General features: G+C 40.6%; 1 protein-coding gene across 1 annotated transcript in view; it reads left to right on the forward strand.

Annotated features, from left to right (window-relative positions):
- Positions 1–7,675: 7,675 nt before the first annotated feature.
- The window catches only part of egg (SET domain bifurcated histone lysine methyltransferase eggless), a 245,646-nt gene continuing 229,123 nt past the window's right edge, over positions 7,676–24,198 (forward strand). Inside the window, exons 1-2 of the mRNA XM_071675984.1 lie at positions 7,676–7,769; positions 15,031–15,092. Of these exons, the coding sequence (XP_071532085.1) occupies positions 15,060–15,092 (33 nt within the window). The 5' untranslated portion in view covers positions 7,676–7,769; positions 15,031–15,059. The remainder of the gene's footprint in view (positions 7,770–15,030; positions 15,093–24,198) is intronic.

Genomic DNA, 24,198 nt, shown 5'->3' on the forward strand with positions numbered 1-24,198 from the left:
TAATTGGGTGCCTTGTTTAGATATCGAAATTTCCTTTCTTCTGAACAGTTACTCCGTTTATATTAAGGATTGATTCATCCTTGTATGGAGTTGAATCGAAAGCGGTCCATTATGAATTGTCCCAGGGTAACTTCCAAACTTGACGTTCTTGCCCCCACGCCTCAATGTTAGTTCACTTTCCCTCTTCACTAGGTATTACTATCGTTTTTTCCCCCCGAGAGCTGGGTGTCTGTGTGCCACTACCACTAGGCAGACCATGCAGTACTTGGCAAAGTGCTGCTTCATATGATTACTGTGTGGCCATCGGCAGCTCAAGGGAGCAGTTTTGATAACAGTTTCTTTCCCTACAACTCGAAGCTTTGGAACTCTCTACCTTCTCATGACTTTTCCAATAACTATGACCTGGTACATTCCAAAAGACACTTATTCTTGTGTTATCTTTTGCCCTTTAATGAAGGCCCGATCTTGATGTGGATATTTGTCCATGACTGGAGCTTTTAACTTAAAAAAATATATTACCCATAAAGCTCTTCAGGATGGAAGAGTTCCGCAGGACTGGAAACTGGCAGACGTCAATCTTATATTACCGTCCTTTTAGCCTCACATCAATTGAACGTAAAATTCTGGAGTCGATCACCAGAGGTAAAATCGTTGCCTACCTGGAACAACACAACCTGATCGATGATACACATCATGGTTCTAGGAGGAACAGATCATGCTTTACAAACCTCGAATTCTATCATATATTATTCAATACCTACAAGACAAAAGCAATAGATATCATATTTCTAGACTTCCAGAAAGTATTCGGCAAAGTCCCCCACGGATGCATAAAGGCCGGGACTTCGGGATTACTGGTTGCTTAGGAAACTGGTTAGAGGTCTTGTTATGTGATAGGAAGGAGAGAGTCGTAATGAATGGTGAAGCTTCACCGTGGTCATCAGTTACTAGTGAGGATCCCCTAGGGGTCTGTACTTGGGCCTATACTTCATATGGTTAATATTGACGATATTGACGTAGGCCTGAATAACTTGTGTCCAAGTTTGCTGTTGACACAAAGATCGGCAATGCCATATTAACTGTAGAAAGACATGCTAAGATTAAAAAAGAATCTATATAAAATCGCATGAATGGCCTAGAAAATGACAAATGCCGTTTAATTTCACTAAATGCCAGCAGTTACAAGTAAGAAACTTCAACAAATGGGCCACAAGATAAAGGGCACCCAGATTGTGGGGGATCCACGAAAGCAAGGATGTGATATTGCCACCATACCTCAGTCTAGTTATACCAAATGTGACAAGAAAGGGAACTGTTTACAAATAAGATAGATTTATTGTTGATAAAATTTGTAAACAGTTCCCTTTCTTGTCCACATGATAAATTTTATGACACGCATGTTGCCATACTTGAACGCATCCCACCTCTATTCGGGTAGTCACTTGTTTAACACATGAAGTCATAGCTACGTCTCTTCGTTGTATATCAACTGACTGTTATATGTCTTTCTTGTATTTCCCCAGATGATGTGATCATTACACGAAAGTGCACTTAGGAATCTATCGTTTCCCCTGTGGTTAAGGAATTTAGTTGATCACGCGCTCAATTGTGATCTCTCCCTATATATATATATATATATATATATATATATATATATATATATATATATATATATATATATATATTATACTTTTTTAGAAAGTGAAATACGAGAAGGGGAGGGTTTCCAGCCTCCCGTCCCTTTTAGTCGTTCTGTGGCAGGGGTGTGTGATGTCCCCCTGGCTGTTTAATTTGTTTATGGATGGGGTAGTTAGGGTGGTAAATGCAAGAGTTTTGGAGAGAGGGGCGAGTATGCAGTTTGTTGCGGATGAGACGGTCTGGACAGTGAGTCAGTTGTTCGCTGATGATACAGCACCGGTAGCTGATTCGAGTGAGAAACTACAGAAGTTTATGTCTGAGTTTGGAAAAGTGTGGGAAAGGAGAAAGTTGAGAGTAAATTTGACATTTGACACTACTGCATGGGATACTGATTAAAAAAAAATCACCGAGGAGACATTCCTTCGATGGATTGATTAATCTCAATGGAAGGGAACAATGGACGCATGTCAGTGAGGCCTTCTCTAAATAGTGAAGGTGACCAGTAGAGTACCACAGTGTTCTATTCTTAGACCATTGCCCCTCTTGATTTATGTAACTGACTTGGTTGAAAGTATCGACTCCTATCCTGCATATGTTTGCAGATGATGCAACGGTTATCATCCGCAATTTACAAGTGGACTTAACGAGACCACACAAATGAAATACGGTAATAGGTGATACATATAAGTTGATTATTTTTTTCTGAAACTAAAATTATGAAATACATTGACAATTACGATTTCATAAAAATATACACCTACCATAAAACAAGCACAAGTTGTCCAAGGTCTAATTAAGGTTTCGTGGAAATATACACCTACCATTAAACAAGCACAAGTTCTCCAAGGTTTAATTAAGGTTTCGTAGCGTTGCCAGCCATTTCACTCAACAAAGTGTCACCTTATTGACGGCGTCTCGTGGTTTGGTGGCTGCACTTGTAGTATCACTCCACGACACCCATACTCGGTGCTCGGCGGTGGTCAAAAGTCCTTACCATTTCCCTAAGACCCGCTTTTGCGGGCTTAATCTCAGTCCAACAGCATGGAGAGGTCAGAACTTGCGACATTCACCTGCTACGTCTCCAAATTTCTTTAGGAATAACTTGTATCTTCTCCTAGACCGCCTTTTTATACCTGACCTCGCCGCCTCATGTACCCGGGCATCGCAGAAGGAAGTCAGTCAAGCTGTAACTTGAACTTTAGGCACAAGCTTGCATACAAGTACCGTGGCGTCTCCTGCCATGACGCTGACTAATAGAGGGAATTGTGGTGTTTTCTTCGTTGCGAGCAGCCATCTTTGTAGTCCTAACTCTTCACCTTAACATCATAAACCTCCAGTAGCTCCTTGCCCTAGCTAGCTAAGTAACCTTATATACTTTAACCAATAAAGCGCCGCTGTTATAGTTCCGTATTTTTCTTTCAAGTATGCCACTCCAATAACCAACGAAAACATTTGCGAAAGTATCCTCTCCCTGTAAATACAAAACGCTTAAAAATCTATGAAACCATATCTAAATTATCTAAAGTTACAAAATAACTATACAAAGCACGTAGAAGATTTCACAGAATATCATACACTGCAAAGCAGTTATAAATTCTGTGGCGTTTGTTTGTCACTGACCTAAAAAAAAAAATAGATTTTTATTATTGTGGAATTGAAGGAAACAGATCGCGGAGGTTCAGGATGCTTCTTTCAGCAACCTGACATTGGACTGCAAAAAGAATTTACTGTTATCTGGTTAACTTGGATTCAGTATTCTAATTTCCCGAAGCAAATTAATTATCGCCATGATCGAAGGGCAGTGTAGTTGGCAGCAAGCTTGATGAACGTGGAAACAATGATAAGAAGTAAGGACGCTGCAAGAGGCTTATTGGCCCATGCTAGGCAGATCCTGAGTCTGTCCACTCTACAACCAACCGCCTGAACCATAAACATCCAACATTCGTTTAAAGCTACCTAAAGACCTGCCAGACTATGCTTGGCAACTTGTTCCATAAATCTACTACCCTATTCCCGAACCATTATTTACCCACATCCTACCTGAATCTATTTTTATTTCTAATTTAAGTTCATTATTTCTTGTCCTATCCAGTGGAGCCATTCTAAGAATTTTATGTTGCTTTTATTAATGACCACCCATTTAAAGACTTCAGTTATATCCCCTCTATACCTATTCCTCTTAAGTGAGAGTAAATTCAGTCTTTTTAACCTTTCTTCGTAAATAAGGTGTTTAATTCCAGGGATCATATTTGTCATTCACCTTTGTACTCTCTCTAAACAATCCATATCAACTGCATGGTATATGGGCCCAAAACTGTACCGCATAATCCAAATGTGGTCTCACTAACGCACGATAAAGTTGCAATAATACACTATGAGTTTTATTGCTAACAGTCCTAATAATGAACCCTAACATCCTAATAGCCTTATAATTACACTTTAACACAGTGTGCCGCAACTTAAGGTCCTTGCTCACCGGTAACCCTACATCTCTTTCGCATTCTATTTTACCAATAGTTGTATTGTCCAGTTTGTAATCAGTGTTCCTGTATCAACCCACACTGTGTTATGCATATATCTATGTTGAATTCCATTTTCCAAGTACCGACCATTCTGGTAAGCTATTAAGTACCTCCACAAATTCACTTAATTTTCATCCGAGTCAATTACGGCCCCTATATTTTATCATCGGCAAATTTACTTAAATCACTGGTTAGTCCCATATCCAAATCGTTGATATATATATATATATATATATATATATATATATATATATATATATATATATATATATATATATTTTTTTTTTTTTTTTTATACTTTGTCGCTGTCTCCCGCGTTTGCGAGGTAGCGCAAGGAAACAGACGAAAGAAATGGCCCAACCCCCCCCCCCCCCCATACACATGTATATACATACATCCACACACGCAAATATACATACCTACACAGCTTTCCATGGTTTACCCCAGACGCTTCACATGCCTTGATTCAATCCACTGACAGCACGTCAACCCCGGTATACCACATCGCTCCAATTCACTCTATTCCTTGCCCTCCTTTCACCCTCCTGCATGTTCAGGCCCCGATCACACAAAATCTTTTTCACTCCATCTTTCCACCTCCAATTTGGTCTCCCTCTTCTCCTCGTTCCCTCCACCTCCGATACATATATCCTCTTGGTCAATCTTTCCTCACTCATTCTCTCCATGTGCCCAAACCACTTCAAAACAAGAGCGGTCCCAAGACTGATCCCTGAGGAACACCACTGCCTGGCTACATTGCCCCAGCCCGATGTAAATCCGTTGATATATACCTCTGTTTTGTCAGAGCCACGCCCTAATCCAATTAAATACACAACCCCGGGTGCCGTGTGCTGCTGTTTTTCTAAGCAGACGCTCATGAGGTACTCTGTCAAAAGCTTTACTTAGTCTAAGTGTACAATATCATAACTCGTACCCTGATCAACAGATTCAAATACTTCATTAAAGAAGGAGAGGTTACTAAGACATGACTTCCCTTTTGTAAACCCATGTTGAGAATCCCTAATGGGATCATAATTCTTTAAGTGTTCCCGTATTTTGTCCGCTATGACTGATTCGAGAAATGTCCCCACAATATATATGTCTAGCTGAGAGGACGATAATTAGAGGCAATGGATCTAACCCCTTTCTTAAAGATGGGAACGACATTTGCTGTCCTCCCTTGCTTAGAAACTATGCATAATTCCAGGTAGTTTAAATACATTTAAAAGCGGAACACTTCCTCCTAACATTGTTTCAAGACCCTTGCATGAATAACATCTGGCCCAGGACTCTTGTTTACTTTTAATCGTTCTATTTGTTTCAAAATATGAAATTTATTTATTTCTATATTGCATAACTTCCCGCTTTGGACACCCCCCTCCTCTAAATTTGCTGTGGAACCGGAATGTTTGTATTCTTCTGCGTAAATACTAATTAGTGATTGTTTAAAACTTCTGACACTTTAATGCGATCTGATGGGTCCAATTTTCTCCCTAACCTTCTTTCTACACATTTGAAAACATCCTTTGGCGTTGTTTTTTGCTTCGTTAGTTATCTTAATTTCGTAACTTTTCTGAGCCTCCCTAATCTCTGATTTTACCATTTTCTTAATTCGCGTCAGCTATCAGTTCAGTGTCCACCCCCCCCCCCTTTATTTTTTAACCATGTGTAAACCCTTCTTCTGTCGTATGTTTCTTATTATATTACACAACCATTTTGGGTCATTATTGTTAGTCCTATATTGCCTATTTGAATATTCAATTCTTGTCCCTTTTTCATTGTTACCTGGACCATCCTGCGTTTGTTAACTGTCGTATCCCAATACGACACGGCCCCTTTCCTGTATGCGGTCCGTTCCCGGTGTACGATCGGGGGACCGCACTAGCGTTATTGTGGGTCGTGTGTGTGTGTGTGTGTTTGTGTGCGCGCTAAGATCCCGCACCGTGGCACAACACGGGTCTCCACCCTTATCTTACGGCCACCTCAGTCCTTTCTACGGAAACTTTCGCGATGTTAATGATCTCCCCCTTTCTCACCCACACTTGACCTGACACTACTGCAACGCTGATCTGAGTCACCTGACTGACTTGACCTCACAACATCTGTACTGCTTATTTCGTCTGACCTCACCTCGTCAGCATTTAGTCCCACCCAATTACCACAAGCAAGGTATCAACGTAGACCCTCAAAGTTGGCCTTACAAAAGTCGGGAAGGAACATTTCATTCTCCTTCCTCTTCACATCCTTTCATTACATTGAATCTTATTTGCTTGTGGCCACTATCATCTAACTGTCCTCCCACCTCAACTTCATCTATAAAGTTGTTTGCATTTGTCTGTAACAAATCTAAAATGTCATCCCTGGTCCCCACGGAAATGTGCTGTTAGAAACAATCTTGGTCTGTCTCCATAAATTCCTCTGACTCAACATCTCCCGTAATATCTCCTCGGTTAATTGTACTTAAATTGAAGTCGCCTAGAATACATACACTTTGATCACAAGCTCTCCTAATTTCGTACCATAAAAATTTCCCACTGAATATGCGAGTATTTTTGTTTACATTGAATTAGGAGGAAGAAACACTTATGTTTTTGTGATTTCATTTTAAAATACGTCATTTACTTTTATAATAAACTAATAGGAGTTTTTTGAAAATAATATTTCATAATAATGATCATTTAATGAAAATTATTCAATGATATATAAATGTATAGGAAATGAAGTTCACATATTTCTCCAATATTGTTTTCAACCCAAATCGATTCTACTTTTTACTTTAATGTCACTCCTGTTATAGCTCTTAATATTATCCCTAATATAAAGTGCTACCCGACCTCTTCATATCCTTCCTATCAGCCGTAAAAGTCTGTATCTATCAGTAAAAATCTTGGCAACAGATCCCTTTCAAATTTCACCCATGTTTCAGTTACACATGCAATATTCGGTGCTAACTATCGCCTTGAAATGATCCATCTTAATTCCTGCAATTTGTATATTAAACATTAAGTCCTTGACGTCTTTGACCCCTGATTAGAGTGTGTACGTAGAAGTTTAACACATTGGCGGTCTTTACCTTAGTTTATGTAGTTGTTGATTTAAAATTTCCATGGGATCCATGTACTACACCAGAAACAATGATTTTTGGGCTACACATCCCACTGAATATGCGAGTATTTTTGTTTACATTGAATTAGGAGGAAGAAACACTTATGTTTTTGTGATTTCATTTTAAAATACGTCATTTACTTTTATAATAAACTAATAGGAGTTTTTTGAAAATAATATTTCATAATAATGATCATTTAATGAAAATTATTCAATGATATATAGATGTATAGGAAATGAAGTTCACATATTTCTCCAATATTAGTGTAAACGTGAAACAAAACTTCTGTAATCTTTATTTTTCAAAATAAAGACTATATATGATTATTTGCTAAACCATACATAATCATTTATTACATACAAAATAGGCAAACAGTATGCATAATTTTGAAACCATGATATAGGAGTATGAGCGTAAGTGTCAGAACCCTGTATCTTGCTTCTGGCGGCGTCGTCGTCTAGCTAAAGTACACATGTAAAATGAATGTCAAACCTGTGTAACATGTGAGTTATCCCGTAATCTTTTAAATGAAGGTGTGGCAAGAGCTACAATAACGTGGCATGTAACAAACTAACTTGAATATTATTAACGGGTGAGCGTCATTTACCCATTGGTGTTACACTTATAAGTACTTGAAGATCTTTCTCAAATTGAAGGATTAGGCGGCCACTTCACTGACATCGTCGATGCGTACAGTTGAGCTCATGCAACGAAAAATGATGGTTATTTCAATGTCTGGATATATTTTCATAGGGCCCTTATCCCAGAGCCTTCGAAGCACTGTACGACGAGAGAGAGGAGTCTAGAGAGCCTTATGATTTTTTGATCGTTTAAAGGACCAAAATTATCAGATATGCACAAAGTTTGTAGCTTACTTTTATCATTATATTTTCGTATTGTTTTTGTGTCATTTTGCACCATAGAATAAGTAAGCAAACTGTCGTTTGTATTCACATCGTCGTCCCAAGTGCCACCTTTTCTAGAAAGTTTATAAGGAATATAGTCAGATCGGACCGACCAGATCGATAAGGTTATATTAAGTTTGAGGTTGCATTAGATAAGGTGAGAACATTAAATGACTGAAATAGCTAGTACAGGTAGCTTGTGGGGAGAGTTTTATTCCTCCCATTTGCAGCTGGTCTGACCCACTGGGTTTGCTTACTTTGGTATTAATGTTACCTTGTAAATTATCAAACTATCCACATCTATTATTTGTATTATTCAGAATAGTGTAGATAACTTTAAAAGGCCCAGTAGAGGTAATAAACCCCCCAAAATGAATTTATTTTTAGGGTTTTCAAGGATTCCTGAGGGTTTACTATTTTTTAAGTAGTACCTTTTGAAGCAGTTTTGAAGAGTTTCATATTCAGTATACTTGCTGCATCTTTTGGATTATTCTAGTAGTGTGTGAAGTTCTAGTTTTCAAGGTGGCAGAGGGTAAGAAGGACATAAATCTGAGGCAGATAGTTGAGTGTAAGAATTACATATACATGAGGGAGGTATTTAAGATAAAAAGGACATATATCACAGATATGACTTATTACTTTGGAAGAGAATATAGGTGATTAAGTCGAAGTATATATGTATATATATATATATATATATTTTTTTTTTTTTGTCGCTGTCTCCCGCGTTTGCGAGGTAGCGCAAGGAAACAGACGAAAGAAATGGCCCAACCCACCCCCATACACATGTATATACATACGTCCACACACGCAAATATACATACCTACACAGCTTTCCATGGTTTACCCCAGACGCTTCACATGCCTTGATTCAATCCACTGACAGCACGTCAACCCCGGTATACCACATCGCTCCAATTCACTCTATTCCTTGCCCTCCTTTCACCCTCCTGCATGTTCAGGCCCCGATCACACAAAATCTTTTTCACTCCATCTTTCCACCTCCAATTTGGTCTCCCTCTTCTCCTCGTTCCCTCCACCTCCAACACATATATCCTCTTGGTCAATCTATATATATAGATTACATATATATATATATATATATATATATATATTTTTTTTTTTTTTATACTTTGTCGCTGTCTCCCGCGTTTGCGAGGTAGCGCAAGGAAACAGACGAAAGAAATGGCCCAACCCCCCCCCCCATACACATGTATATACATACGTCCACACACACAAATATACATACCTACACAGCTTTCCATGGTTTACCCCAGACGCTTCACATGCCTTGCTTCAATCCACTGACAGCACGTCAACCCCTGTATACCACATCGCTCCAATTCACTCTATTCCTTGCCCTCCTTTCACCCTCCTGCATGTTCAGGCCCCGATCACACAAAATCTTTTTCACTCCATATTTCCACCTCCAATTTGGTCTCCCTCTTCTCCTAGTTCCCTCCACCTCCGACACATATATTCTCTTTGTCAATCTTTCCTCACTCATCCTCTCCATGTGCCCAAACCACTTCAAAACACCCTCTTCTGCTCTCTCAACCACGCTCTTTTTATTTCCACACATCTCTCTTACCCTTACGTTACTCACTCGATCAAACCACCTCACACCACACATTGTCCTCAAACATCTCATTTCCAGCACATCCATCCTCCTGCGCACAACTCTATCCATAGCCCACGCCTCGCAACCATACAACATTGTTGGAACCACTATTCCTTCAAACATACCCTTTTTTGCTTTCCAAGATAATGTTCTCGACTTCCACACATTCTTCAAGGCCCCCAGGATTTTCGCCCCCTCCCCCACCCTATGATCCACTTTCGCTTCCATGGTTCCATCCGCTGCCAGATCCACTCCCAGATATCTAAAACACTTCACTTCCTCCAGTTTTTCTCCATTCAAACTCACCTCCCAATTGACTTGACCCTCAACCCTACTGTACCTAATAACCTTGCTCTTATTCACATTTACTCTTAACTTTCTTCTTCCACACACTTTTCCAAACTCAGTCACCAGCTTCTGCAGTTTCTCACATGAATCATCCACCAGCGCTGTATCATCAGCGAACAACAACTGACTCACTTCCCAAGCTCTCTCATCCCCAACAGACTTCATACTTGCCCCTCTTTCCAAAACTCTTGCATTTACCTCCCTAACAACCCCATCCATAAACAAATTAAACAACCATGGAGACATCACACACCCCTGCCGCAAACCGAGGTAGCGCTAGCAACCAGACAAAAGAATGGCCCAACCTACCCACATACACATGTATATACATACATGTCCACACACGCAAATATACATTCCTATACATCTCAACGTATTCATATATACACACACACAGACATATGCATATATACACATGTACATAGTTCATACTGTCTGCCTTTATTCATTCCCATAGCCACCCTGCCACACATGAAATAACAACCCCCTCCCCCCTCATGTGTGCGAGGTAGCGCTAGGAAAAGACAACAAAGGCCACATTCGTGCACACTCAGTCTCTAGCTGTCATGTAATAATGCACCGAAACCACAGCTCCCTTTCCACATCCAGGCCCCACAGAACTTTCCATGGCTTACCCCAGATGCTTCACATGCCCTGGTTCAATCCATTGACAGCACGTCGACCCCGGTATACCACATTGTTCCAATTCACTCTTTTCCTTGCACGCCTTTCACCCTCTGCATGTTCAGGCCCCCATCACTCAAAATCTTTTTCACTCCATCTTTCCAGCTCCAATTTGGTCTTTCACTTCTCCTCGTTCCCTCCACCTCTGACACATATATCCTCTTTGTCAATCTTTCCTCACTCATTCTCTCCATGTGACCCAACCATTTCAAAACACCCTCTTCTGCTCTCTCAACCACACTCTTTTTATTACTACACATCTCTCTTACCCTATTATTACTTACTCGATCAAACTACCTCACACCACATATTGTCCTCAAACATCTCATTTCCAGCACATCCACCCTCCTGTGCACAACTCTATCCATAGCCCACACCTCACAACCATATGACATTGTTGGAACCACTATTCCTTCAAACATACCCATTTTTGCCTTCCAAGATAATGTTCTCGACTTCTTGCATTCACCTCCCTAACAACCCCATCCATAAACAAATTAAACAACCATGGAGACATCACACATCCCTGCTACAAACCTACATTCACTGAGAACCAATCACTTTCCTCTCTTCCTACATGTACACATGCCTTACATCCTCGGTAAAAACTTTTCACTGCTTCTAACAACTTGCCTCCCTTACTGTATATTCTTGATACCTTCCACAGAGCATATCTATCAACTCTATCGTATGCCTTCTCCAGATCCATAAATGCTACATACAAATCCATTTGCTTTTCTAAGTATTTCTCACATACATTCTTCAAAGCAAACACCTGATCCACACATCCTTTACCACTTCTGAAACCACACTGCCCTTCCCCAATCTGATGCTCTGTACATGCCTTCACCCTCTCAATCAATACCCTCCCATATAATTTCCCAGGAATACTCAACAAACTTATACCTCTGTAATTTGAGCACTAACTTTTATCCCCTTTACCTTTGTACAATGGCACTATGGAAGCATTCTGCCAATCCCAGGCACCTCACCATGAGTCATACATACATTAAATAACCTTACCAATCAGTCAACAATACAGTTACCCCCTTTTTGAATAATTTCCACTGCAGTACCATCCAAACTCGCTGCCTTGCCAGCTTTTATCTTCCGCAAAGCTTTTACCACCTCTTCTCAGTTTACCAGACCATTCTCCCTGACCCTCTCACTTTGTACACCACCTTGACCAAAACACCCTATATCTGCCACTGTCATCAAACATTCAACAAACCTTCAAAATACTCACTTCATCTTCTTCTCACATCACCCATTAGCCCGCTTCACTGATGTTCCCATTTGTTCCCTTGTCTTGCGCACTTTATTTACCTCCTTCCAAAACATCTTTTTATTCTCCCTAAAATTCAGTGATACTCTCTCACCCCAACTCTCATTTGACCTCTTTTTCACCTCTTGCACCTTTCTTTTAACCTCCTGCCTCTTTCTTTCATACATTTCCCAGTCATTTGCATTATTTCCCTGCAAAGATTGTCCAAATGCCTCTCTCTTCTCTTTCACTAATAATCTTACTTCTTCATCCCACCACTCACTACCCTTTCTAATCTGCCCACCTCCCACGCTTCCCATGCCACAAGTATCTTTTGTGCAAGCCATCGCTGCTTCCCTAAATAAATACATCCCATTCCACCCCCACTCCCCTTACATCCTTTGTTCTCACCTTTTTCCATTCTGTACTTAGTCTCTCCTGGTACTTCCTCACACAAGTCTCTTTCCCAAGCTCACTTACTCTCACCACTCTCTTCACCCCAACATTCTGTCTTCTTTTCTGAAAACCTCTACAAAACCTCCACAAGATAATGATCAGACATCCCTCCAGTTGCCCCTCTCAGCAGATTAACATTCAAAAGTCTCTTTTGCGTGCCTATCAATTATCATGTAATCCAATAACGCTCTCTGGCCATCTCTCCTACTTACATACGTATACTTATGTATATCTCTGTTTTTAAACCAGGTATTCCCAATCACCAGGCCTATTTCAGCACATAAATCTACAGGCTCTTCACCATTTCCATTTACAACACTGAACATCCCGTGTACACCAGTTATTCCCTCAACTGCCACATTACTCACCTTTGCATTCAAATCACCCATCACTATAACTCGGTCTCGTGCATCAAAACTAGTAACATATATACACACACATATATATAATTTTTTATTGTTATATTTAGTTGCTGTCTCCTGCATTAGCAAGGTAGCGCTAGGACACAGATGAAAGAATGGCCCAACCAACACACATGCACATGTATATTATACATAAATGCCCACTCATGCACGTATGGATACCTATACATTTCAATGTATACATACATATACATACACAGACATATACTTATATACACATGTACATATTCATACTTGCTGCCTTCATCCATTCCTGTCGCCATCCTGCCACACATGAAATGGAACCCCCCTCCCCCCACATGCATGTGAGGTAGCGCTAGGGAAAGACAACAAAGGCCACATTCGTTCACACTCAGTCTCTAGCTGTCATGTGTAATGCATCAAAACCACAGCTCCCTTTCCACGTCTAGGCCCCACAAAACTTTCCATGGTTTACCCCAGATGCTTCACATGCCCTGGTTCAATCCATTGACAGCACGTCAACCCCGGTATACCACATCGTTCCAATTCACTCTATTCCTTGCATGCCTTTCACCCTCCTGCATGTTCAGGCCCCAATCGCTCAAAATCCCTTTCACTCCATACTTCTACCTCCAGTTTGGTCTTCCACTTCTCCTCGTTCCCTCCACCTCTAACACATATATCCTGTTGGTCAATCTTTCCTCTCTCATTCTCTCCATAAGACCATACCGTTTTAATACACCTTCTTCTGCTATCTCAACCACACATCTTTCTTCCCCTTTCATTACTTACTTGATTAAACTACCTCACACTTTATATTGTCCTCAAACATCTCATTTCCATCACATCCACCCTCCTTCGCATAACCCTATCTATAGCCCATGCCTTGCAACCATATAGCATTGTTGGAACCACTGTTCCTTCAAACGTACCCATTTTTCCTCCCGAGATAATGTTCTGGCCTTCCGCATATTCTTCAACGCTCCCAGAACCTTTGCCCCCTCCCCCACCTTGTGACTCGCTTCCATTTCCATGGTTCCATTCACCGCTAAGTGCACTCCCATATATCTGAAACACTTGGAGGAAGTGAAGTGTCATGTTGTATCACTTTATTATGTTTGGTGCTGATTGATCTTGAAATGTGCAAACATATGAGGAAGAGATACACATTAGATGGGGGGCTAGATTCCCTGGAGGGGGTCCATTCCTCTTCCCCTCCATTCATTCTGTATCACTATGACATTTAGGTAGTGATTAATCAAGAAATTAAGAAAATGATGGGGAACCCTCCGCATGTGTGACATCGAATGGGATTTCCAAAACCCCAACCCACCCATGTCATCTTCATATCTTACTGTATTACTATCAAATTTGGCATGAATTGATCATGAAATTTAGAAACAAATACACACATTTACTTGTCGTTACATAGATTGGAAGCGATCATGGTGAATGGCATGTTGGTATGACAGAATGGTTTTAAAGTGCTGTAGATGTGATGTCATTGGAAGTTATCGAGTGAATGGCATGCTGGTAGCATGACTTGAGTCTGATTATATCCTGTTGACCTTTGTTAAGGTTTTAGTTGACAAGTACTGTAGTGCTGTTTAGTATTTGTTTTGAATATCTAAATGAGGATTATTTCCTTGCATGGAGACCAGTAGTTTATGGAAGTGGACTGGCTTTTTAGCAAGTGGATTGCAGTTACGTGTCTCCCTCCTGCATTGCATTTTAATGTACAATGTTTTGTTTATTCTCTATGGTGGTGCAGCCTTTTTTTTTTTTGAGATTTGAGTGAATTTTGAAATTGGCAGAGTTTATGCTCAGGGCAAGAAAGAATTGGAAGTAGGTTCCAGGTGTGTTTGTAGAAAAAAGAAAAAAGGCAAGAAAATATTTAATCTAATTTATTTTGGGGTTTAGAAAGAAGTGATGTTGCCAATGTGTAGCTGTAATTGAATTAAAAGTAAGAATAAGAGGAGACCCAAAATGTTATTAAAACAAGTTGTATATTTTTTTTTCCAGGAAAAGTTTGTACTGCATTAGGATTATCAATTTGCCAGCCAAAAAAATAATCTTTTAACAACAGATACATTCTATTTTCAGATTGTCTTCCATGCTATTCAAACACCACCATGGCAGAAATTATTGACCTTTCAGATGATGATGTAAGTAAGATGGCTCATTTTATTCTTCAGGTAGTTCTAAACACTGTGCCATTTATTCATATGATTTCAGCTTTAATATTAGATGCGGTGATAGTAATAATGCTTATGTGATGATATAATATATAATATTGTTAATCATTGCTAATATAAGTATTATGATTATTTGCATGGGGGATATATGAAGAGAAGAGGCCAAGTAAAGTGAATTTATACATACAGACTACATTACTTGAAATAAAACATATTACGATATAAATGTGATGAAGTAGTTTTTAGAACGAAGTGACAGAAGATAATGTTAAAGCTGTTTGTGTAAGGAGAGGATAGAGCTCTTGTTGGTTATTGTGCATATTGATATGTGAGTTTTGCTGATTTTGTTTAGCTTACACACTTGGACATAGGACAACTGGTAAAATCATGTGGAATACCATTATATTAAAAGACTGGTGCAGCCACATCGCTTTGGTGAAAAGGAAATATTGACATTCATTAGATGGATTCCTTTTTTGTACTTGATACAGAACAGTGTCACCATTTAAAGCTCTCATTTCTGTCATGTTGATTAAGCCATGTCACCACAGCATTTCTGAAATACCCACTTGAAACAGCATTTGCTGTATAAGCAGAGGATGAGTATATAAGAAAAACCGTACTATGTAGATAGATTAAAGATAGCAAATGAAAAGAGATAAATGAAATATACAACCAGAATTCAACCACACTTGGGTTTGCTTAGCTTTGAGGTTTGAATATGAAGTAGGCCAAAACTAGGATCTTTGCTCTTTAGCCTTTGTATATGCAAAGTAAATTTTGTTAGGAAGATAAATTTTGCGAGACTGAATCTGGGCAAAGGGAACCTGTACAAAGTGAGTGGAAGACCACCAGTCACATGGGCAAATAGGGTGGAGGAATACTGGAGGGAGAGAAACAGAGGAAGAATGCATGGAATGGTGTATGTGAGGGAGGCAGGTAAGGACAGGGATAAGTAGAAACTCTTTTGCCATGGGCACCCCTTGATAGGAGTTCCCTGAGGGAATGGGTGTCAGAGGTATGGGCAGATAGATAGTGCAAAGTGTATTGGACTAATGCAGAATTGTGTTTTTTTGAGGGGTTACCCCTTGTTAGGTAGTGAGAGGTGGCATGATTGTGTGTTTGTATAATTACTGTATGTGATTATTGTTTGTACTTTTGTGCTATAAGGGAAAGAGCTGTATGCTTGTTTAGTTCCATCTTTTTAATTAATATGTATGGCATGTCTTACCCTTGCATATATACTGCGTTTTGACCTTGAATATACAGTTTTTTAACCTTACATACAAGCTTATGCCAGGTACTAATTTATCAAACAGATCCAAACGAGAGGATGAATAGCTGGTTTGGCTGTGAGCTGGCTTCCCTTTCAGGAACATGAGCATGGGTCTTTAGATTCAGGGGATGTTTTGTTGATCACTGCATCATGGAGGAATGCCAGAAATGAAAGCAGATGACCTCAGAATGTCTGTCTCATGTACCAGTTACAGTCCAACACCACGAATTTTACTGTTAAGCTGTGTGTGTGTAGAATTACCTACTAGCACTGTACAGGGAAGGAGTAATGCATTGTTCTCATTCATTCTATTCATTTATATACCTCTTACACTATAAGAGTACTTCAAAAATACTTCTTTACATTTTTTTTAACAAGTTTCATGCAGAATTTCATATGATATCATCTGGCTGCTGTACCCCAACAACTCTACAAGAACTGCTCACTGTCCTTGTCATTGATTTGTTTTGATAACTCTAAGGTAGTGATCAGGTCACCCCTCACTCTTTTCTCAGCCAAGTTGGGCATTGTAATGCCTTTAGCCTTTTCCTGTGGCTGAAGTCTTAATTCTGGTACTATCTTTGTTGCCCTCTTCTGGACATTCTGTTATCTTTGTGTGCTTCTTTAGGTGAATTGATCATACTTGAGAAGCATATTCTAGCTTTGGTTGTATATAGGATATGAATAGTGCGCTGAGTATTTCCTTATCCATACACTTAAAAGCCAATCTGATATTTGCCAGAAGACAATTTTTCTCCTTTACTAGTCTCATAATATGGGACTATGGTGACTCCCAAGTCCTTCTCGCACACAGAATCCTGAAGCTTATTTCCTACTAGATGAGAATCACATTGAGGCCATCTTTCATTTTGTCCCATCATTACTTTACATTTGCTTTCATTGAATTTGATTAACCATGCATCAAACCAACTTAGGAATCTGTTTAGAGCTTCTTTTAGCTGATGCAGTTCTGCCCACTTTTCATGCCCTTCATGACTTTTACTTCATCTGCAAGCATATTCAGGTAGGAGTCCATACCTTCAGGCAAGTTATTCACAGATCAAGAAGGGTAATGGCCCCAGAACAGAATCCTGGAAAACTCCACAGGTGATGGTCACCCATTTGGGTAAAGCTCCTCTGATGACATGTCCTTTGTTCCATTCCACTAAGACAATCTTCTATATAGGCTCCACATTATTTCTGCATGGTACTCTTACTTCTTAATCAATCTCTCATGTAGTATAGTGTCAAATGCCTACTTATAGTCAAGATATAAACAATCTACCGAGCCTTCCCTTTTGTCTAAGACAGAGCTCACTCTCTCATAGAAATCTGAGAGGTTCATTGCCTCTCACCTAGGTAATTTCTTCTCTGTAGAAAGTCATTCATTTGCTATCTGTTTAAAGTTTACAGGACCTGGAAAAGGCATATGATGGAGTTGATAGAGATGCTCTGTGGAAGTTATTAAGAATGTATGGTGTGGGGGGCAAGTTGTTAGAAGCAGTGAAAAGTTTTTATCGAGGATGTAAGGCATGTGTACGAGTAGGAAGAGAGGAAAGTGATTGGTTCTCAGTGAATGTTGGTTTGCGGCAGGGGTGTGTGATGTCTCCATGGTCCGTGGTTGTTTAATTTGTTTATGGATGGGGTTGTTAGGGAGGTGAATGCAAGAGTTTTGGAAAGAGGGGCAAATATGAAGTCTGTTGTGGATGAGAGAGCTTGGGAAGTGAGTCAGTTGTTGTTCGCTGATGATACAGTGCTGGTGGATGATTCATGTGAGAAACTGCAGAAGCTGGTGACTGAGTTTGGTAAAGTGTGTGAAAGAAGAAAGTTGAGAGTAAATGTGAATAAGAGCAAGGTTATTAGGTACAGTAGGGTTGAGGGACAAGTCAATTGGGAGGTAAGTTTGAATGGAGAAAAACTGGAGGAAGTGAAGTGTTTTAGATATCTGGGAGTGGATCTGGCAGCGGATGGAACCATGGAAGTGGAAGTGAATCATAGGTGGAGGAGGGGGTGAAAATTCTGGGAGCCTTGAAGAATGTGTGGAAGTCGAGAACATTATCTTGGAAAGCAAAAATGGGTATGTTTGAAGGAATAGTGGTTCCAACAATGTTGTATGGTTGCGAGGCGTGGGCTATGGATAGAGTTGTGTGGAGGAGGGTGGATGTGCTGGAAATGAGATGTTTGAGGACAATATGTGGTGTGAGGTGGTTTGATCGAGTAAGTATTAATAGGGTAAGGGAAATGTGTGGTAATAAAAAGAGTGTGGTTGAGAGAGCAGAGGAGGGTGTTTTGAAATAGTTTGGTCACATGGAGAGAATGAGTGAGGAAAGACTGACCAAGAGGATATATGTGTCAGAGGTGGAGGGAACGAGGAGAAGTGGGAGACCAAACTGGAGGTGGAAAGATGGAGTGAAAGGGATTTTGAGTGATCGGGGCCTGAACATGCAGGAGGGTGAAAGGCGTGCAAGGAATAGAGTGAATTGGAATAATGTGGTATACCGGGGTCGACGTGCTGTCAATGGATTGAACCAGGGCATGTGAAGCGTCTGGGGTAAACCATGAAAAGTTGTGTGGGGCCTGGATGTGGAAAGGGAGCTGTGGTTTCGATGCATTGTTACATGACAGCTAGAGACTGAGTGTGAATGAATGTGGCCTTTGTTGTCTTTTCCTAGTGCTACCTCGCACACATGAGGGGGGGAGGGGGTTGTTATTTCATGTGTGGCGAGGTGGCGATGGGAATGAATAAAGGCAGACAGTATGAGTTATGTACATGTGTATATATGTATATGTCTGTGTGTGTATATATATATATATATATATATATATATATGTATATGTTGAGATGTATAGGTATGTATATTTGCGTGTGTGGACGTGTATGTAGATACATGTGAATGTGGGTGGGCTGGGCCATTCTTTCATCTGTTTCCTTGTGCTACCTCGCTAACGCGGGAGACAGTGACAAAGCAAAATAAAATAAAATAATTTTTTTTTTCTTTTTTTTTTCGCTGTCTCCCGCGTTTGCGAGGTAGCGCAAGGAAACAGACGAAAGAAATGGCCCAACCCACCCCCATACACATGTATATACATACGTCCACACACGCAAATATACATACCTACACAGCTTTCCATGGTTTACCCCAGACGCTTCACATGCCCCGATTCAATCCACTGACAGCACGTCAACCCTGGTATACCACATCGCTCCAATTCACTCTATTCCTTGCCCTCCTTTCACCCTCCTGCATGTTCAGGCCCCGATCACACAAAATCTTTTTCACTCCATCTTTCCACCTCCAATTTGGTCTCCCTCTTCTCCTCGTTTCCTCCACCTCCGACCCATATATCCTCTTGGTCAATCTTTCCTCACTCATTCTCTCCATGTGCCCAAACCATTTCAAAACACCCTCTTCTGCTCTCTCAACCACGCTCTTTTTATTTCCACACATCTCTCTTACCCTTACGTTACTTACTCGATCAAACCACCTCACACCACACATTGTCCTCAAACATCTCATTTCCAGCACATCCATCCTCCTGCGCACAACTCTATCCATAGCCCACGCCTCGCAACCATACAACATTGTTGGAACCACTATTCCTTCAAACATACCCTTTTTTGCTTTCCGAGATAATGTTCTCGACTTCCACACATTCTTCAAGGCTCCCAGAATTTTCGCCCCCTCCCCCACCCTATGATCCACTTCCGCTTCCATCGTTCCATCCGCTGCCAGATCCACTCCCAGATATCTAAAACACTTCACTTCCTCCAGTTTTTCTCCATTCAAACTCACCTCCTAATTGACTTGACCCTCAACCCTACTGTACCTAATAACCTTGCTCTTATTCACATTTACTCTTAACTTTCTTCTTTCACACACTTTACCAAACTCAGTCACCAGCTTCTGCAGTTTCTCACATGAATCAGCCACCAGCGCTGTATCATCAGCGAACAACAACTGACTCACTTCCCAAGCTCTCTCATCCCCAACAGACTTCATACTTGCCCCTCTTTCCAAAACTCTTGCATTCACCTCCCTAACAACCCCATCCATAAACAAATTAAACAACCATGGAGACATCACACACCCCTGCCGCAAACCTACATTTACTGAGAACCAATCACTTTCCTCTCTTCCTACGCTTACACATGCCTTACATCCTCGATAAAAACTTTTCACTGCTTCTAACAACTTGCCTCCCACACCATATATTCTTAATACCTTCCACAGAGCATCTCTATCAACTCTATCATATGCCTTCTCCAGATCCATAAATGCTACATACAAATCCATTTGCTTTTCTAAGTATTTCTCACATACATTCTTCAAAGCAAACACCTGATCCACACATCCTCTATCCCTGGGGATAGGGGAGAAAGAATACTTCCCACGTATTCTCTGTGTGTCGTAGAAGGCGACTAAAAGGGAAGGGAGTGGGGGGGGGCTGGAAATCCTCCCCTCTTGTTTTTTTTAATTTTCCAAAAGAAGGAACACAGAAGGGGGCCAGGTGAGGATATTCCCACAGAGTCCCAGTCCTCCTGGGGAAGGGAGCGGGTGGCTGGAAATCCTCCCCTCTCGTTTTTTTTCTTTTTTTAATTTTCCAAAAGAAGTAACAGAGAAGGGGGCCAGGTGAAGATATTCCCTCAAAGGCCCAGTCCTCTGTAAATGCAACCTTGCTAATGCGGGAAAGGGCGAATAGTATGAAAGAAAGATATATATATATATATATATATATATATATATATATATATATATATATATATATATATATATATATATATTTTTTTTTTTTTTTTTTTTTTTTGCTGTCTCCCGCGTTTGCGAGATAGCGCAAGGAAGCCACACTGCTCTTCCCCAATCTGATGCTCTGTGCATGCCTTCACCCTCTCAATCAATACCCTCCCATATAATTTGCCAGGAATACTCAACAAACTTATACCTCTGTAATTTGAGCACTCACTCTTATCCCCTTTGCCTTTGTACAGTGGCACTATGCACACATTCCGCCAATCCTCAGGCACCTCACCATGAGTCATACATACATTAAATAACCTTACCAACCAGTCAACAATACAGTCACCCCCTTTTTTAATAAATTCCACTGCAATACCATCCAAACCTGCTGCCTTGCCGACTTTCATCTTCCGCAAAGCTTTTACTACTTCTTCTCTGTTTACCAAATCATTTTCCCTAACCCTCGCACTTTGCACACCACCTCGACCAAAACACCCTATATCTGCCACTCTATCATCAAACACATTCAACAAACCTTCAAAATACTCACTCCATCTCCTTCTCACATCACCACTACTTGTTATCACCTCCCCATTTGCGCCCTTCACTGAAGTTCCCATTTGCTCCCTTGTCGTACGCACTTTATTTACCTCCTTCCAGAACATCTTTTTATTCTCCCTAAAATTTAGTGATACTCTCTCACCCCAACTCTCATTTGCCCTTTTTTTCACCTCTTGCACCTTTCTCTTGACCTCCTGTCTCTTTCTTTTATACGTCTCCCACTCGATTGCATTTTTTCCCTGCAGATGTAGAGGATGTGTGGATCAGGTGTTTGTTTTGAAGAATGTATGTGAGAAATACTTAGAAAAGCAAATGGATTTGTATGTAGCATTTATGGATCTGGAGAAGGCATATGATAGAGTTGATAGAGATGCTCTGTGGAAGGTATTAAGAATATATGGTGTGGGAGGCAAGTTGTTAGAAGCAGTGAAAAGTTTTTATCGAGGATGTAAGGCATGTGTACGTGTAGGAAGAGAGGAAAGTGATTGGTTCTCAGTGAATGTAGGTTTGCGGCAGGGGTGTGTGATGTCTCCATGGTTGTTTAATTTGTTTATGGATGGGGTTGTTAGGGAGGTGAATGCAAGAGTTTTGGAAAGAGGGGCAAGTATGAAGTCTGTTGAGGATGAGAGAGCTTGGGAAGTGAGTCAGTTGTTGTTCGCTGATGATACAGCGCTGGTGGCTGATTCATGTGAGAAACTGCAGAAGCTGGTGACTGAGTTTGGTAAAGTGTGTGAAAGAAGAAAGTTAAGAGTAAATGTGAATAAGAGCAAGGTTATTAGGTACAGTAGGGTTGAGGGTCAAGTCAATTAGGAGGTGAGTTTGAATGGAGAAAAACTGGAGGAAGTGAAGTGTTTTAGATATCTGGGAGTGGATCTGGCAGCGGATGGAACGATGGAAGCGGAAGTGGATCATAGGGTGGGGGAGGGGGCGAAAATTCTGGGAGCCTTGAATAATGTGTGGAAGTCGAGAACATTATCTCGGAAAGCAAAAATGGGTATGTTTGAAGGAATAGTGGTTCCAACAATGTTGTATGGTTGCGAGGCGTGGACTATGGATAGAATTGTGCGCAGGAGGATGGATGTGCTGGAAATGAGATGTTTGAGGACAATGTGTGGTGTGAGGTGGTTTGATCGAGTAAGTAACGTAAGGGTAAGAGAGATGTGTGGAAATAAAAAGAGCATGGTTGAGAGAGCAGAAGAGGGTGTTTTGAAATGGTTTGGTCACATGGAGAGAATGAGTGAGGAAAGATTGACCAAGAGGATATATGTGTCGGAGGTGGAGGGAACGAGGAGAAGAGGGAGACCAAATTGGAGGTGGAAAGATGGAGTGAAAAAGATTTTGTGTGATCGGGGCCTGAACATGCAGGAGGGTGAAAGGAGGGCAAGGAATAGAGTGAATTGGAGCGATGTGGTATACCGGGGTTGACGTGCTGTCAGTGGATTGAATCAAGGCATGTGAAGCGTCTGGGGTAAACCATGGAAAGCTGTGTAGGTATGTATATTTGCGTGTGTGGATGTATGTATATACATGTGTATGGGGGTGGGTTGGGCCATTTCTTTCGCCTGTTTCCTTGCGCTACCTCACAAACGCGGGAGACAGCGACAAAGCAAAAAAAAAAAAATATATATATATATATATATATATATATATATATATATATATATATATATATATATATATATATTATCTTGTTGAGGCTAAGGTGAAGATTTGTATGGGTTTTCAGAAAAGAAGAGTGAATGTTGGGGTGAAGAGGGTGGTGAGAGTAAGTGAGCTTGGGAAGGAGACTTGTGTAAGGAAGTACCAGGAGAGACTGAGTACAGAATGGAAAGAGGTGAGAACAATGGAAGTAAGGGGAGTGGGGGAGGAATGGGATGTATTTCGGGAATCAGTGATGGATTGCGTAAAAGATGCTTTTGGCATGAGAAGAGTGGGAGGTGGGTTGATTAGAAAGGGTAGTGAGTGGTGGGATGAAGAAGTAAGATTATTAGTGAAAGAGAAGAGAGAGCCATTTGGACGATTTTTGTAGGGAAAAAATGCAATTCAGTGGGAGATGTATAAAAGAAAGAGACAGGAGGTCAAGAGAAAGGTGCAAGAGGTGAAAAAGAGGGCAAATGAGAGTTGGGGTGAGAGAGTATCATCAAATTTTAGGGAGAATAAAAAGATGTTCTGGAAGGAGGTAAATAAAGTGCGTAAGACAAGGGAGCAAATGGGAACTTCGGTGAAGGGCGCAAATGGTGAGGTGATAACAAGTAGTGTTGATGTGAGAAGGAGATGGAGTGAGTATTTTGAAGGTTTGTTGAATGTGTTTGATGATAGAGTGGCAGATATAGGGTGTTTTGGTCGAGGTGGTGTGCAAAGTGAGAGGGTTGTGGAAAATGATTTGGTAAACAGAGAAGAGGAAGATGAAAGCCGGCAAGGCAACAGGTTTGGATGGTATTGCAGTGGAATTTATTAAAAACGGGGGTGACTGTATTATTGACTGGTTGGTAAGGTTATTTAT

Source organism: Panulirus ornatus, chromosome 2 (genome assembly GCF_036320965.1).
Source record: "Panulirus ornatus isolate Po-2019 chromosome 2, ASM3632096v1, whole genome shotgun sequence".
NCBI lineage: Eukaryota > Metazoa > Arthropoda > Malacostraca > Decapoda > Palinuridae > Panulirus > Panulirus ornatus.